The sequence below is a fragment of the Thamnophis sirtalis genome, unplaced genomic scaffold (genome assembly GCF_051295495.1).
Source record: "Thamnophis sirtalis isolate CommonGarterSnake01/CBP01778 unplaced genomic scaffold, rThaSir2_p1.2 scaffold_6, whole genome shotgun sequence".
In the NCBI taxonomy this organism is placed as follows: Eukaryota; Metazoa; Chordata; class Lepidosauria; order Squamata; family Natricidae; genus Thamnophis; species Thamnophis sirtalis.
The window spans coordinates 50446275-50459982 of NW_028261386.1; the positions used below are offsets into that span (position 1 = coordinate 50446275).

General features: G+C 35.3%; 1 protein-coding gene across 5 annotated transcripts in view; it reads right to left on the reverse strand.

The window, feature by feature from the left end:
* The window catches only part of WDR26 (WD repeat domain 26), a 37520-nt gene that overhangs the window by 3623 nt on the left and 20189 nt on the right, over positions 1-13708 (reverse strand). For 2 of the 5 annotated variants that reach the window (XM_014071159.2, XM_014071160.2), the window contains 7 exons: positions 13566-13706; positions 12949-13068; positions 11855-12000; positions 11463-11541; positions 10345-10474; positions 7499-7684; positions 23-3911 (listed from right to left, as the gene is read on the reverse strand). In XM_014071159.2, coding sequence (XP_013926634.2) covers positions 3886-3911; positions 7499-7684; positions 10345-10474; positions 11463-11541; positions 11855-12000; positions 12949-13068; positions 13566-13706 — 828 coding nt within the window. In that variant the 3' untranslated portion in view covers positions 23-3885. The other 3 variants (XM_087717848.1, XM_087717847.1, XM_014071161.2) reach the window with 2 other exon arrangements.

Sequence of the window (13708 nt, forward strand, 5' to 3'; positions counted from 1 at the left end):
TCCAGAAAATTTAATAACGCAATCCTTTGAAACATTTAATATCAGTCCATAGCAAATAGTCATTACATACCAAAAGCTCTAAGTGTTAACTAGTTCCACCACAACTCCATATAAATCTTGACAATTTAGAAATTTGAGAACAGTAAAAGTTCTTTTCTTGATCTCTACAGCTTGGTTTGTAAATACACACATACTTTGAGAATGTTTCTTCCTCTTACATTTTTGGAGCCAATAGCTTTTTCCATCTGTGCCAATAAGTGTTAAGAATCAAATCTAGTACGCTTATTTTTAACAATGAAACACTTAAAAAATGGGGCACACTGTACTTGAAATTTATAAAAATATATTTGTATTAACCAAATTTTAATGTTAGAGGACAAGACAAATACACACAACATGACTTAAAATTATTCAGTAAAACATGACATGTACCTAGTTGGTTCCATGACTGATTCTGTTTTACACACACATTCATACCATACACACTTTGCTGAATTCTTCTATATGAAGTGAGCAAGTAGCAAACAGGTTTCTAGTTTGTGTTCCAGCAACAAGAGCAGCTATTGCAGACAACACTGCACACATCAGTTAAATCCTCCCTATTCAAAAATGTTATCTGTCATACGAGTGGTTTGTTGTATGGCAGCTGAAAATGGATGCGAGCCAATGCAAGATAAATATATATAGATACAGATATATCTACATATATGAAGTATTAACGATACATGGTTAGTAATTTATCTGAAATGCATCAATCAGAGGCAACTTGTGTGCTTTGGGGTACAGATAAAGGGCACCAAATCTTATGGAAATTGGTTCATTTTCCCTTTCTGCCCCAAATTACAAATTAAGACATTCTTCTGCTGTTAAAAAGGTTACTAACTCTCCTTTCCCTAATATATCTATTGCTAGCATAAAATTAGTATGAGAAATAATTTTAAGCCATTTTAAAAGGGTGGGAGATTTTTGTAGTTAACATGGCACTAAACACCTAGCATTATTTAAATGTCATTCAACAATACCAGTTTGGAAGTCAGAATGAAATTATTGGGGGGGGGATGGGTAATTTTCCACCTGTGACTCCATATTCCCAGCATTTCAAAACTGAGGGAAGCTAGCTACACATTTACAAGGCTATTTACGGGTTACATAAAAATTAAATTCCTTTTTCTCTTTTGTGCTATTTTTAAAGTGACTTACCTGATAAAGATGAGAATCATTGTGGCAAGATAATTTATGGTTGGCATGCCTAGTTTGGAATTGATGGTCAAAATGCTAACATGTTTTCATAGATCATCTCTGTTGTATGAACAATTAATAATTGCTCTAGAATTTACAGCTGAGATTGAGAAATACCTACTGTATGAAAATAAGAATATTGCAGATACACCTCTTCCATATCTTTTTACAATGAAGAATTTAGTTTTTAGTTTATATGAAAAGTGACATAAATGCCTTCCAATCCACATGCCAGAAAATACTGGTGTGTTTTGTCCATCCACAAAAAGTCCTAGCAGTGTTAACACTGTGAGACAATTGGACAAATTGGTCTCACAATGTAGTCATAGGAAGTTGAGCCTGGCAACAAATGTTAATTCTACATCTGGAACTGCTACTTAAGAACTGCATAGCTTACATTATGCAGTGACATTTAGAAGTGGCACTTTCAAAACATGACTCTTACTCATTTCCATTCTGAAATGCTTTTATATGTATTTTTTAATTAAAGTCCTTAGAAGAAAACTCATAAGAAGTAATGTGCTTAACTTCAGTGCTTTTAATTTAGTTCCCCCTTAGTATTATATTTCAAAGAAGGGTAAACTATAGGTTCAAACATGTTCATTAAAGTCTATGTATGAAATTTTACTTGCAAGCACCTGATTGTTTTGAATAACCCGAAGAAAGTAAATTATGCAAATTCTTTCAGGTTCAGCCACTCCTGATTTTTGCTCTAATGTCCTAAAATAGTTTTGAATTAATAAGCAATTTTAGTGCCAGTACCATGATGGTTAGAGATGTAAAGCATTTCAAGATGTTGAATGGGAGTATCTGCAAGTATCTGTAATAAATAATTACAGAAGCTCAAAAATAACTATTAAGCAATTTCAAATAAAATAACATAATGTCAAATGAACAGAATATATATATGAATTGACTATAGCAAACATAAAGAAACACTACTCCATAAAATGAATTGAAATAAAATGAGCCACATATAGAATTCAATCTATTAAAAAACATAAAAGGAAAGCATTGTTACTTTAAAAGACTTCTGTAAGCCTGGTCTTCTAAAACATTTTTTGTCATTTGAGTTATAAAAACTAAGTTATTACATTAAGTAATTGGAATACCAGCTTTCCTAATTTGATAAGTGTTTAAAGAAATTTTGTGAGACATAACTAATTAAATCAAATGCTATGAAGATAAGCACGTGCTAAATCTGAGTTAAGAAATACACTGAAGTGCACTGACTGTGATTGCTTATCACAGGATCTGAGTATTAAAGACCATGCTTAAGTTCAAGCAATGTACATTCTCTTCCAAATATGGGACTTTCCTCAAAATTAAAGAACTTTCCATTTATTTAGCTTGATTGGGCTCGATTTTTTTCCATATAAATTGTTGTTGTTTCATTGTTACACAGAGGTATGTCCTTCTTTAATTTAGAACAGTTACACAGGTCCAATACCAGGCCATTGGGGGTGGGGGGTTGCATATAAAAACTAAAGACAACAACCCATTCCTAACATCAAACTATTAACAAGCATCCCCTGAGAAAACAATTATGGGGTGAACATTATGTGGAACACTTGTATAATGTACATATTTAAATTCACAAAGTAAATCCATTAATTTTGGGAAATGATTCTAAAATATTATCCCATTCCCATTTTAGTTTTTGTTTCAAATAAGAATCATTGCACAAGTTTTAGCCAATCTGGAATTTTCATTTTATTAACTTCAGAAATTACATTATAATAGTTTTATTGGTGATTCTGAAAGCTTTCAAATTATGTTGGTAAACAAAGGTTTTTTTAAAATAATACTTTATATAATCTGTGTAAAACTCCTGCTAGCCAAATGGTCTTACACAACACTCAGAAGGAGCACCAAGTATACTGCATTAACTTGTAGATGACACTTTTTAAGCTGGTTTATTTTCCAAACGTATACAAATCAAAGTCATTTTAATGCTATAAATAATTTATTCTTAAAAAAATTTGTGCTGTTCACCCATTTATAGGGTTACAAGCTACGTGAAAAGTACAAAACCTTTTTGTCAAGTGTGATACTGAGAGTGCTTTTCATGTCATTCACTGGTTTTACATCTGGATTTGGATATACTGCGCAACGGGCAAGGCTAGAATCCATGAACCAAGCTGCAAAGATCTCGAGCTAAATAAGGCAGACTCAGAGAAACAAGAGAAGGAAATACTTTCCTATCCAACATGTACTCTTCAGACTAAAGCACTCTTTCTATCAAGCTTTCTAAACTGTTAAATAAAAGGTTTTCCAAACAAGCATTTAAACTTCATTACACAGAAGAGCAACAAGAACAGTAGTCTGCCTGACAAAATGGCAGAAGGGGAAAATGTATATACGGAGTTCAATGGTTAGCCTGAATGTAGCACAGTTCTTCACAACCGATGGGGGGTTACTTCAACATGGTGTCCAACAACGTTCTAACGACGTGCTTCATCTCAACTGTTTACTATGAAGCAAGGTGGTAAAATGTTTGGCCCCAGTCGGGCTTAAAAAATGGTTCATTTTCATGATGAGCATGTCTGTCCAGCTATCAATCATGTTTGTTTGCACCAAATCCCAAGCCATTTAAAATACGACTAAATTTAAGTTAAACAGAAGTCGTCTGCTCCAAATTCACCATCAACTATCCATGCTACTGCATTCCTCTAAGGGGAAGAGATAAAATGTAAACAAAAATATATTAAGAACATCCATATTGTCTTGTATATCTCAATCATGATATATGCACATTTTAATCTCACAAAAATAAATAAAATCACTGTAAATTCACTTCATTCACTGTAAACTAACTGAACAGCAACAATAAAGATCAGCAAGAGCTTTTACAAGTTTCTTCTGCAAAACTGCAAGAAATGGAATGGAATGGAACGAAAGAGCAATTGACAGAAAACATTCAGAGACAAAAACTTGGGGTAATATCTAATTTTCATATCAATGTATATTGCCCAATCAGCTGAAACCAGTCCTTAATCATTTCCTCCTTTATAGCAATTATAGGGGTGTGATAGACAGAATCCACATTCCAGCAAATGTGTACTGAACATGGCTTCTGCAACTGAAGTCTGGAATTATTTCCACTCTCAAGTTGTGACCATATGCTTTTGTGTTTGTGTGCACCAGGATCTATGGGGCAGACTGCATGTGTGCCATTCTGGATCACACTACTGAGGAAATCTTGGGACAGAGCTCTGACTGATTTAGTGAGTTGTACATATCTTTCTAATCCAGATCATTTCAAACTTTTTCAGGGAGGGGATTGGGTGTTTTCCTTTAACAACAATTTGGTTTGATTTTATTTAGGTTTTAGGACATTTTTATTCTGAAGCCATTTTATACCACCCCACCCCACCCACCCCCCAAAAAACCCTGTAAACCCTGTAATCCCACCTGTATAACTTGGAGCTCAAGTAATTCAAATGACAAAATGAGAAGGGTTGCTATCTGAAGTGCAGCAGAATCAGGAGAAAATTTTGTTTATTAAATCAGTTTGTAAGGTTGCTCACTTGTCAATAATTCTGGATATGATGACTGTCTATCATGAATACTAATCTGAAAGCAGTACCAAAACAGATGGGTCAGATGGGTTGGGCAGAAGTTTTTACATAGATACAAAAATGTATATACTTCATTGTCTGTTTGGAAATTATCTGGATTATGATCATGTTGGAAATAATATAAAATTTATGATACAAATGGCAATACAGAAAAAAAATGAGGAAGATTAAATTACTAATTACAAAGATGGGCTCAGTCTCTCTGCCAAACTTTTCTGGGTGATACTGTCAAGGCTACTTTTTAATTCAGCTCAATAAAGGACAAGGAAGGAGACAGAAGCAGTGCCACTGGAACAATCCATCACATCTTTGGGGCTGAAGCCTAAAAGACTGGCTTCTGACCAAGAACTGAAAGCCCATTTAAATTCCAACTCAAACAGCTCCAAACCTAACCCTTAAACACAACTGTTCATCCAATTTGAGAACCCCTGCAATATAAACTATCACTGTTCTATGCACAAACAGCCAGCATCTACTATACACCACACAGGTACCAGTACTTCAATCCATCAACAATAGAGTACAACCAGTGTATCATCTGTGGAAAATATACTTCCTTTCCTGAACTTTTGCAATTTTTAAAAGGAGCTTGCAATTTGTTTAAAATGTGCTGTTACACGATTGCATAAGCTACTGAATTTCATTAACTCTTATTTCTAATGCAGCTTCATACGCCTTTGCTACATTAATATAGTGATGGCAAAATCCTAACCTAGCCTAACCTCAGTAGTTTGTACTGAACTAACGCTAGGGAAACAACAAACCTCCACAGCACTTAATTTTGACTTGGAAATCTTTATGTTGTTGTTGTAAACCTCTCAGTCACTTGGGTAAAATGGGGGCACAGAAATTTAGTAAACAAATAACATTTAAGCTGTGACATTTTCATCTAGTTTGATGTGACAGGTAGATCCAATGATTGCTAATCCCCACTGTTGAATAGGATCATATAGTAAAAGTAGCAAGATTTCTTTCTACTTTCATTGCACAGAGCAAGTTTGTTTAAAAAGGTCTTTATCAACTTAGAATAGCCCAAATCGTGGTTCAATATTAACCACAACTAGGCTTGGGCCAAGTAATCTAAAATCTTTGTGTGATTTGTCTATCACAGCAATCCAGAACAATCAATCATATTCCATGTCCAACATTCCTTCATGTCTGAGGCCATCCAGCAATGATATGTGAAAGCTAACCTATTTTACAGAGAAAAATAAAAAGTAATGCAAAGAAAAAGAAATATGCTTTAGCATTATTTTTAAACTGCTTCTGCTTTGACAAATGTATTCAGTCTCCAATGTTTAGTAAATACATAAATACATGAGATTGTAGCCTTGCCTGTCACTACATAAGATGTATCACTGGAAAAGGTATTGAATGTAGTCATTGCTGTAGTAATGTGAATTAAAAATACCAAATGATTTAGTCAAATGTTGCTATACGTGAGCTCTGTAAATCTAAATCCATCTGGTTCTTGCAGTGGTTACAGCTTTTCCTCCAAGAAGGGGCAAAGGAAAAAAAGATAAGTATTAAAGTCCTGAATACAGAATGCAGGTCCGAACAATTCAGCCAGGGAGGGTCTCCTCAAAGGCGCAAGAAGGCTGAGAAAAATGTAATTAGGTTTGTGAGACTGTGCTTTACTTCGATATCCATTAGAATCACTTAAGATCAGCCCTCTCAGTGAAGGTGAACCTTTTTTGGCTTGTGTGCCAAAACTGGGGGGAGTGCAGGAGGGTCGTGCGCATGCATGCCACACCCATAATGCTATGTGCACGATCCAGCATGCATACACGCTTTCCCCCCTGTGTGCATGCGTGTGCGACCAGCGCTTCCCCCTACTTTTGGCATGCTTTTTTCGTCCTCCCCAGGCTCCAGAGGGTTTCTAGGAGCCTGGGGAGGATGAAAACAGCCTCCCCCACCCCCTGGAGGCCCTCTGGAGGCTTCAGAAGCTTCCCTAAAGCCTCCGGACCACGAAAAACTGGCCCTATGGGCAAACAGGAAGTTTAGGAACAGACTTCCGGTTTGTTCGTAGGACTGTTCGTAGGGAAGCCTCTGAAGGCTCAGGGTGGGGTGGAATGAAAAATGGTCCCTCCCCCTGAGAGGAACAAACTAGAAATCCGTTCCTGAACTTCCAGTTTGAGGCAAAAAAGCCAAGGCAATGCCTCACGTGCCCTAACAAATGGCTCTACATGCCTCCTGGCACGCATGCCATAGGTTCGCTATCACGGCTCTACATAGTAATGTTCTTTCATTGTTTAGGTATGGATGAGATCTAAGCTACTTAGGTACACTCTTTGAAAGAACTGAAGAAATCCAAATCATATGATTCTTCTTTTTCTGGGGTGATGGATTTAACCCACCATTTTATTCCTTCTTATCCTGTCTAATGTCCTTTCCAATCCTTACATTTTATGATACTACCAAAATGCTTTGCTGGAGGCATATAAACCAAGGCGGGGTGGCCATTTTTGGGGGGGAGGGGGAGAGTGAATTCCTATAGTGGGAAGAAGTTTGGACTAGAAGATACCTAGGCTATTCAAACCTTTCACTGTATGATTAAACTATGCATACACCATGAACTTTGCAAATCACTGTATTTAAATGCAATAAACAAAAATAAACATAAAACAATTGAATCTTTAAATCTTTCTCTCTCATAAAATTAGTTTATTTTTTTTTACCTTCAATATCCTGGCTGTCTACAAAAGGTGATGGTCCCCATATTCTAACAGTGCCATCATCAGAGGCGCTGGCCATCATGGATGGAATTTGTGGGTTCCAGCTCACGCAGTTGACTGTACGTGTGTGCCCCGTCAGTTCCGCAATTGGCAGTTCACTACGTTTGTGCCAAATATATACTTTATGATCTAAGACAGATAGGTTTGAAAAAAAACATGAGATCCATCCTCAATTTAAAATATGCTTTGTAATCAACATGACAACCCATGTTTCCATTTTAAAAATTCCATGCAAATCCCAAAAAATGCTGAATGCTACATCCAACAGTTTCAAGAAGGCTTTTGAAATTCCATATTTAAACTAACAGCTTGTACTGAGTTCTTTCCAAAACAAAGATATTTGTAGAAAATTAAGTATAAAGGCAGGATTTATATTATATAATTAAGAATCTGTTTATATGCTAATTTCAACTAATACATTACATACAAGAATGAAATTGAAATACAAAACTGAAAAGCTCTGGATTCTAACTCTTGAATTTTTTAATTTGACTATTTTAATGATAGATATGGGATTTCCCCAGAAAACTTTCTGCCTTTTGAATAAAGGACTTCATGTGAGATTGGAAAATAAAATGTTTTTAAACATAATACTTTATCTATGACTTTAGTGAGACATCCACTAAATTAACTGTGTGATACCCTATTCAGGAACTAACTGCTGCATGGAAAAGATAGTGGAGAAACCAGCCAATGCCAGCCCACATGCAGAATAAGAAAGAAGTTACATTCAGATAGCTCTTATTTGCCTTGAAGTATAATGCCCAATACAAATACTTTTTGCCAGTAAGCAATCCATTTCACTGTTTGAAGAAATTCATGACACAGCCAAGTTGTAATTTATAGCTGTAACTGTGTTGATGCATTCAACTATTCACATAAAACATTTACAAAGCTGAACATATGAATGAAAACTTCTATGCTATTGCTAATCCTGACATCAAGTTGAATGATCATAGAAAGGGTGGATGAAATCTTAAATATGCAAGTGTCTGCATTGTGAAAGAACCACATACCAAAGTAGTTGCCAGTGATTATATTTTTGCTATGTACTAGAATAAGTTTGTGCCTTTACTTAAATATCTGATTAAATAGAAGCACCATAAGATAAACTTTTAAGATGTACAAAAATGTTAAAATCATTTGCTTTAATAATACATTCAAACAATGATAAAGGAACCAAAGTATTTTGGTTTCTTCCCAAGTATTACAAATCCTTCTACTTACATGCCACATTATTTAATAGAAAAACTTACTAGCTAAATCAGCTCATATAAGATTTTTAAAAATAAGTGCCACAACATCTAAATTACATCAAACACCCTTGTTTATATTTCTGTTTACTCTCCCAATTTTAATCTGATTAAAAATTTTAATCTGATTACACATTATCAGCATAACTTCAAGGATCATTATTCATCTTAAGGCAACAACACTCAGCACTTACTCCCATGAGAGGTTTTTTTTAATGGTACCTTAATGCTTCTTTACAGAATTAGACGTGAACTTTACTCCCAGGGCAGACCATTTGATGTTTGGGGCTGGTAGGTGAAATGCCTACCTAGCTGAAAACATACCTTTACATTTAAGAGGTTATGACATTTAAATCTGTTACTTTTTTTGTACATAGACTTTCACAGCAGCCATATTTGCAACAATTCAGTGCAAAGAGGCAACAGCCTCAGGCAGTCCGAATCTAAATAAGGTGCCATCAGCTTCAACTACAGCTGGGTAGTTTTTAGACACTGAAAATGAAAAAAATAAAAAGCTGTTCTAAGTTGACCTGGATAAGTTAATCGGCATATTCATGTCAAACAAACAGTAGGATGTAGCTAAGTGACTTGTCCACGCTGTCCTAAGTGGTGTATGAATTATTCGATACACCAAAAAGTCAATAGGCTGACAGATATTTCTGGGCCAGAGACTGTGTGGAAGGGGAAGAGAGTTAAAATGCATGCGTATAAGGACTGACACATATTTACAATGACAAGTTATTAACGTAAGGTCCAATAAAGAGGTGCTGTTCTCAGTTCAGCATTTCACCTATTAAAGACAAATAATGCATTAAGATACTATTTTTGTTGACTCAACCTATGACTGCACTCCTGTTCAGACCAAAACCACATCTTCCTGAATTTTTTTGGGTACAGTAGTATTGTTGCCTACTCTGTATTAGCTCCAATTCTACTAGCAATACAGAGCAAGAACGTGAGAGTGGATCAGCACCCTTAATGCCAAGCACATATGATAAACTGGCTTCTCAGACAATTGACTAGAGAACCTGCTAAAAGACAACCATGATTGTTTCAAGTTGCTCACGATGGAAGATATTGAATACAGTAGATTCTGTTGCAGTATAGGAGATGATAATTCTCTTAACACAATTGATTATAATCGAAATCGCAGATGAATTTACATACCCTACACCTACCTTTAGAAAACATATCTATAGCAAATAGAGTTAATATTTCAGAGAACTATTAGAGCAATGGTACTCAATACTGGTCAAATCATATCAAAATTACAGACATTACTCTCAAAAAGATATAACACATTTTACTTGTGGATCCCACCGCTCTCCGAAGTAGAATCCTTTTTTTAAAATGAGTATTTAATGATCACCATTTATGGAAATGGAAGGCACATCCACTCTGCTTATTAAAATTCAAAGATTGAGAAGACTATAATATTCACCAATGCAGAAAGTTTGTGCTCGAATATGAGGGAGGGAGGGAGGGGAAGAGAGACAGAGACAGAGAGGGAGAGAGAATTTTTTTAAAAAAAATTACCTTCACTGCCACTAGCGATGAAGTCTTCGTTATGGCCTCCGAAACATGAATGAATTGTGTAAAACCCTTGTGTAACACCTTGGTACTTCCTCACTAAAACTCTGTCTTGCAAATCCCATAAATGAACTCCCTGAGGACAAAAAGCATTGTAGAAATAGTTTATTGTAAAAAATAGTTTCCTCTCCATTATTTGGTTTCACTGTTTAATAATTTAATCTGAATAAGATTCAATACATCAATAAAAATTTTAAAAGGACTATTTTTCTTCACAAGCAAAAATCACATGAGCATTTGTCTTTTATCCAGCAGAACCTTTCTTCTTATTTCTCCCCAAAGCAGAACCCATTTACATTTCCTGAAAGCTTCTATCTTGAAACTTTCAGGAAAAAGAAATAAGTGATGTAGGACTGCAGTAGGAAAAAAATCACCATCACCAGTAAAATGTGAGCAGATGCTCTTTCCCACATACCAGCTGCTGTAATATTTTCGCCAGTTCTCCCCACTCACTATACCATGTGTCACATCTTAAGGCTTCTAATAGATACTTTTGCATGTGAGAAATGAAGTAGAATATAATAAGCCATCTTAACTGTTTCAAAACATCACACCAATTGATAAAAGCTTTTCCAGCTTTCAATAAGATTTCTTTCTTGCTCCAAGATATGTCAGGGACCGAATAAGGGATCTTTCTCAAGAAAAATACATGTCCTACTACTCTGGTCTTTTCCTAAATTGTAGAGGGGACAAAACGTATTGCACGAATTGCCTTTTAGTTAATAATATTTGGATATAAACTTTCCATAGCCCTCTTGCATTTGTCAACAACTGTATCTGTTCAAGTGTTTAGTCTATCCTATTGCAAACATTTTGGGTTAAGCAAGCTTCATTTCCTTATACAATTATTTTAAAAAACCAACAATTTAACTACTTGATCTGGAGAAATAAAAAGGAATGACTTTTTAAGAGAGCCCTAAGAGAAGATCTAAGATAAGCTAGAACATCCACCTAGGATTGTAATTGGAAGTTTTATCCTCATAATTTTATGATAGCTATTTTTACATTTTAACACTCTTCTCAAAACAGTATGCCTATTTAAAACAACAACAATATCCCCTTACCTGAGTTGCGACATTTAACAAAGCTAGCCGGCCATTTTTCGAGATAGTAAAAGACATAATTGGATGGTCTTCTTGTACTCTGAAAATATAAACAATTGTAATAGAATTATGAGTCAAAATTATCATTTGTACAAGAATGTAAATATCGTTTCAATATTCTTTATTACAAGGGTCTTACAATGAGCTCAATTATGACTGCCCTAGTAGTTCACACTTTAAGGTTTATTTTTTATTTATTTACTCCTCACATTTATATTTTATTATTTACATAGGAATTTTTTTGAAAAGCCCAATTTATAATTAACACATGATCTAGAAGTCATGTTAAACGTTCTTTTCATTGCTTAGCCAACCAAGGATTATTTAGTGAAAGAGAAAAACAATGTAGTTACATATTTCTGTCTGTAAGGTCCTCAAAGTTATAGCCCCGAATTCGCTGATGTGTGTCCGATGCCAGCACAGTCTTCCCATCACTCAAGCACCACAGGCACTGCACTCTTACTCCTTCCCAGGAGTCTAGGAGATTACCATCTAAATCCTAGACAGAGAATAGATAAAGCAAAACTCATATAAAAAAATCTATCAAAAACATGAAAACTATGAAACCCCCATCATGAAATGGTGGGGCTGTATTGTATTTAGGGTATTACTTAAAATTTAAAAAGTAAACTTTGTTCTGTTGAACTTTCTTTCTTGCCTACCAAAGTAGGGTCTTTATGGTTCACAACCTTGAGACCACAGGAGGTGGGGGGCGGGGGGGCTGGAATAATGTCATTCTAACATATGCTGTTTTGTTTCCGATGGATATTCAGGGATGCAACTTGTGTTTGATTAGAAAATGCAGAAAGGAATGCAGGATATAGATTATTTATCTTGCATTTCATGGTAATAATTATAATGGCTAGAATCCTTATTACGCATAGTGATTATATGCCATCATAAGCTCTAATACATGAACATGTACGTCATGTTGAATGTATTATTTGATTGACATCATAGAATTTCTTTTTTGTAAGAACAGTAATATACCCAATTTCATATATATTTCAGATAACAAGTCCATCAATGCTAATATGGCTTTTACCAAAGGTTTTTTTTAACAAACCACTTCTAAGCAGTTTTTCATTTTAAATATATATATTTAGGCATATCACAAACATTTTAGCACAAGGACCCCTATATCAGGGATGAATGCATTTTGGTATAGTAAAAAACCCGCTTCTTTATAAGAGGAATGGCAATCTGTATAGGTAGATTGCCTGAACTCTCCAAAAGTTTCTACCCTTTTGGTTTATAAAAAATAGGTGTTGAGTCCTTTCTAGGTTTAACAAATCTGTTTTCCAGTGAACCCCCACCCTATCCACAGCATTCATGGAAATCCCCCACAAAACAGAATGAAAATTATATCTCCACCCACTTTGAAAAAAGCTAAATAAGAATAACAATTTAGCCAATGGCTGCAAAAAGATTGACCATTCCAACTTACACACTGGTAAAATTGCCCACGCTGCCCTCCTGTCACAAAACGTTTTCCATCTGGATTCCAGGCCACACTGGTTAAGCTATCCTCATGGGATTGACTCATCTTTGTCCTTAGCTCCCCCGTCTGCAGATGAAGTTATATAGGTAAGGTTCTTTGAAATTGTAATATACATGAGCATCAGTGTAGTTGAAACACCTAAATACCATATGTCTAATTATTATTTACAAAATTGGTGATAAAATACAAAAGTGCTTTCAAATATATAATAAAGTAGCTATTGAGTACCTATAATAAATCAACCTTCCTTAATGTCTTCAGGCAATTTTAATTTCAGTACATCTGGGAAGGGGCAAGGAATGCTGTGAGTTTCATTCTCATTCTCTCTCTCTCTCCCTCCCTCTCTCTCCCACTAACAACATTCAGAATGTTGCTCCATTGCAACACGGAACACTCATTTTAAGCTTTGTCAAAATGTTAACATTTGCAATTTTCTATATCGAGTTATCTATAATAATAATAGCCAAGGATTTCCTCCAAAAGTATCAAATAACCCGAGTATGGTCCATATATCTATGCTATTTAATTATGGCATGCCAACACCTCACATTTATCATCCTTACTTGTACATTCCAGAGCCAAAGCTCAGAGCAGTCATCTGGGCCACAGGCAACCAGGTAGTTGTCGTCAGGACTCCAAGCGATATAGGAGACACCATATGCATGGCCTTCCAAAGTCTTGAGCAGTTTTAGTTGATGTGTATCCT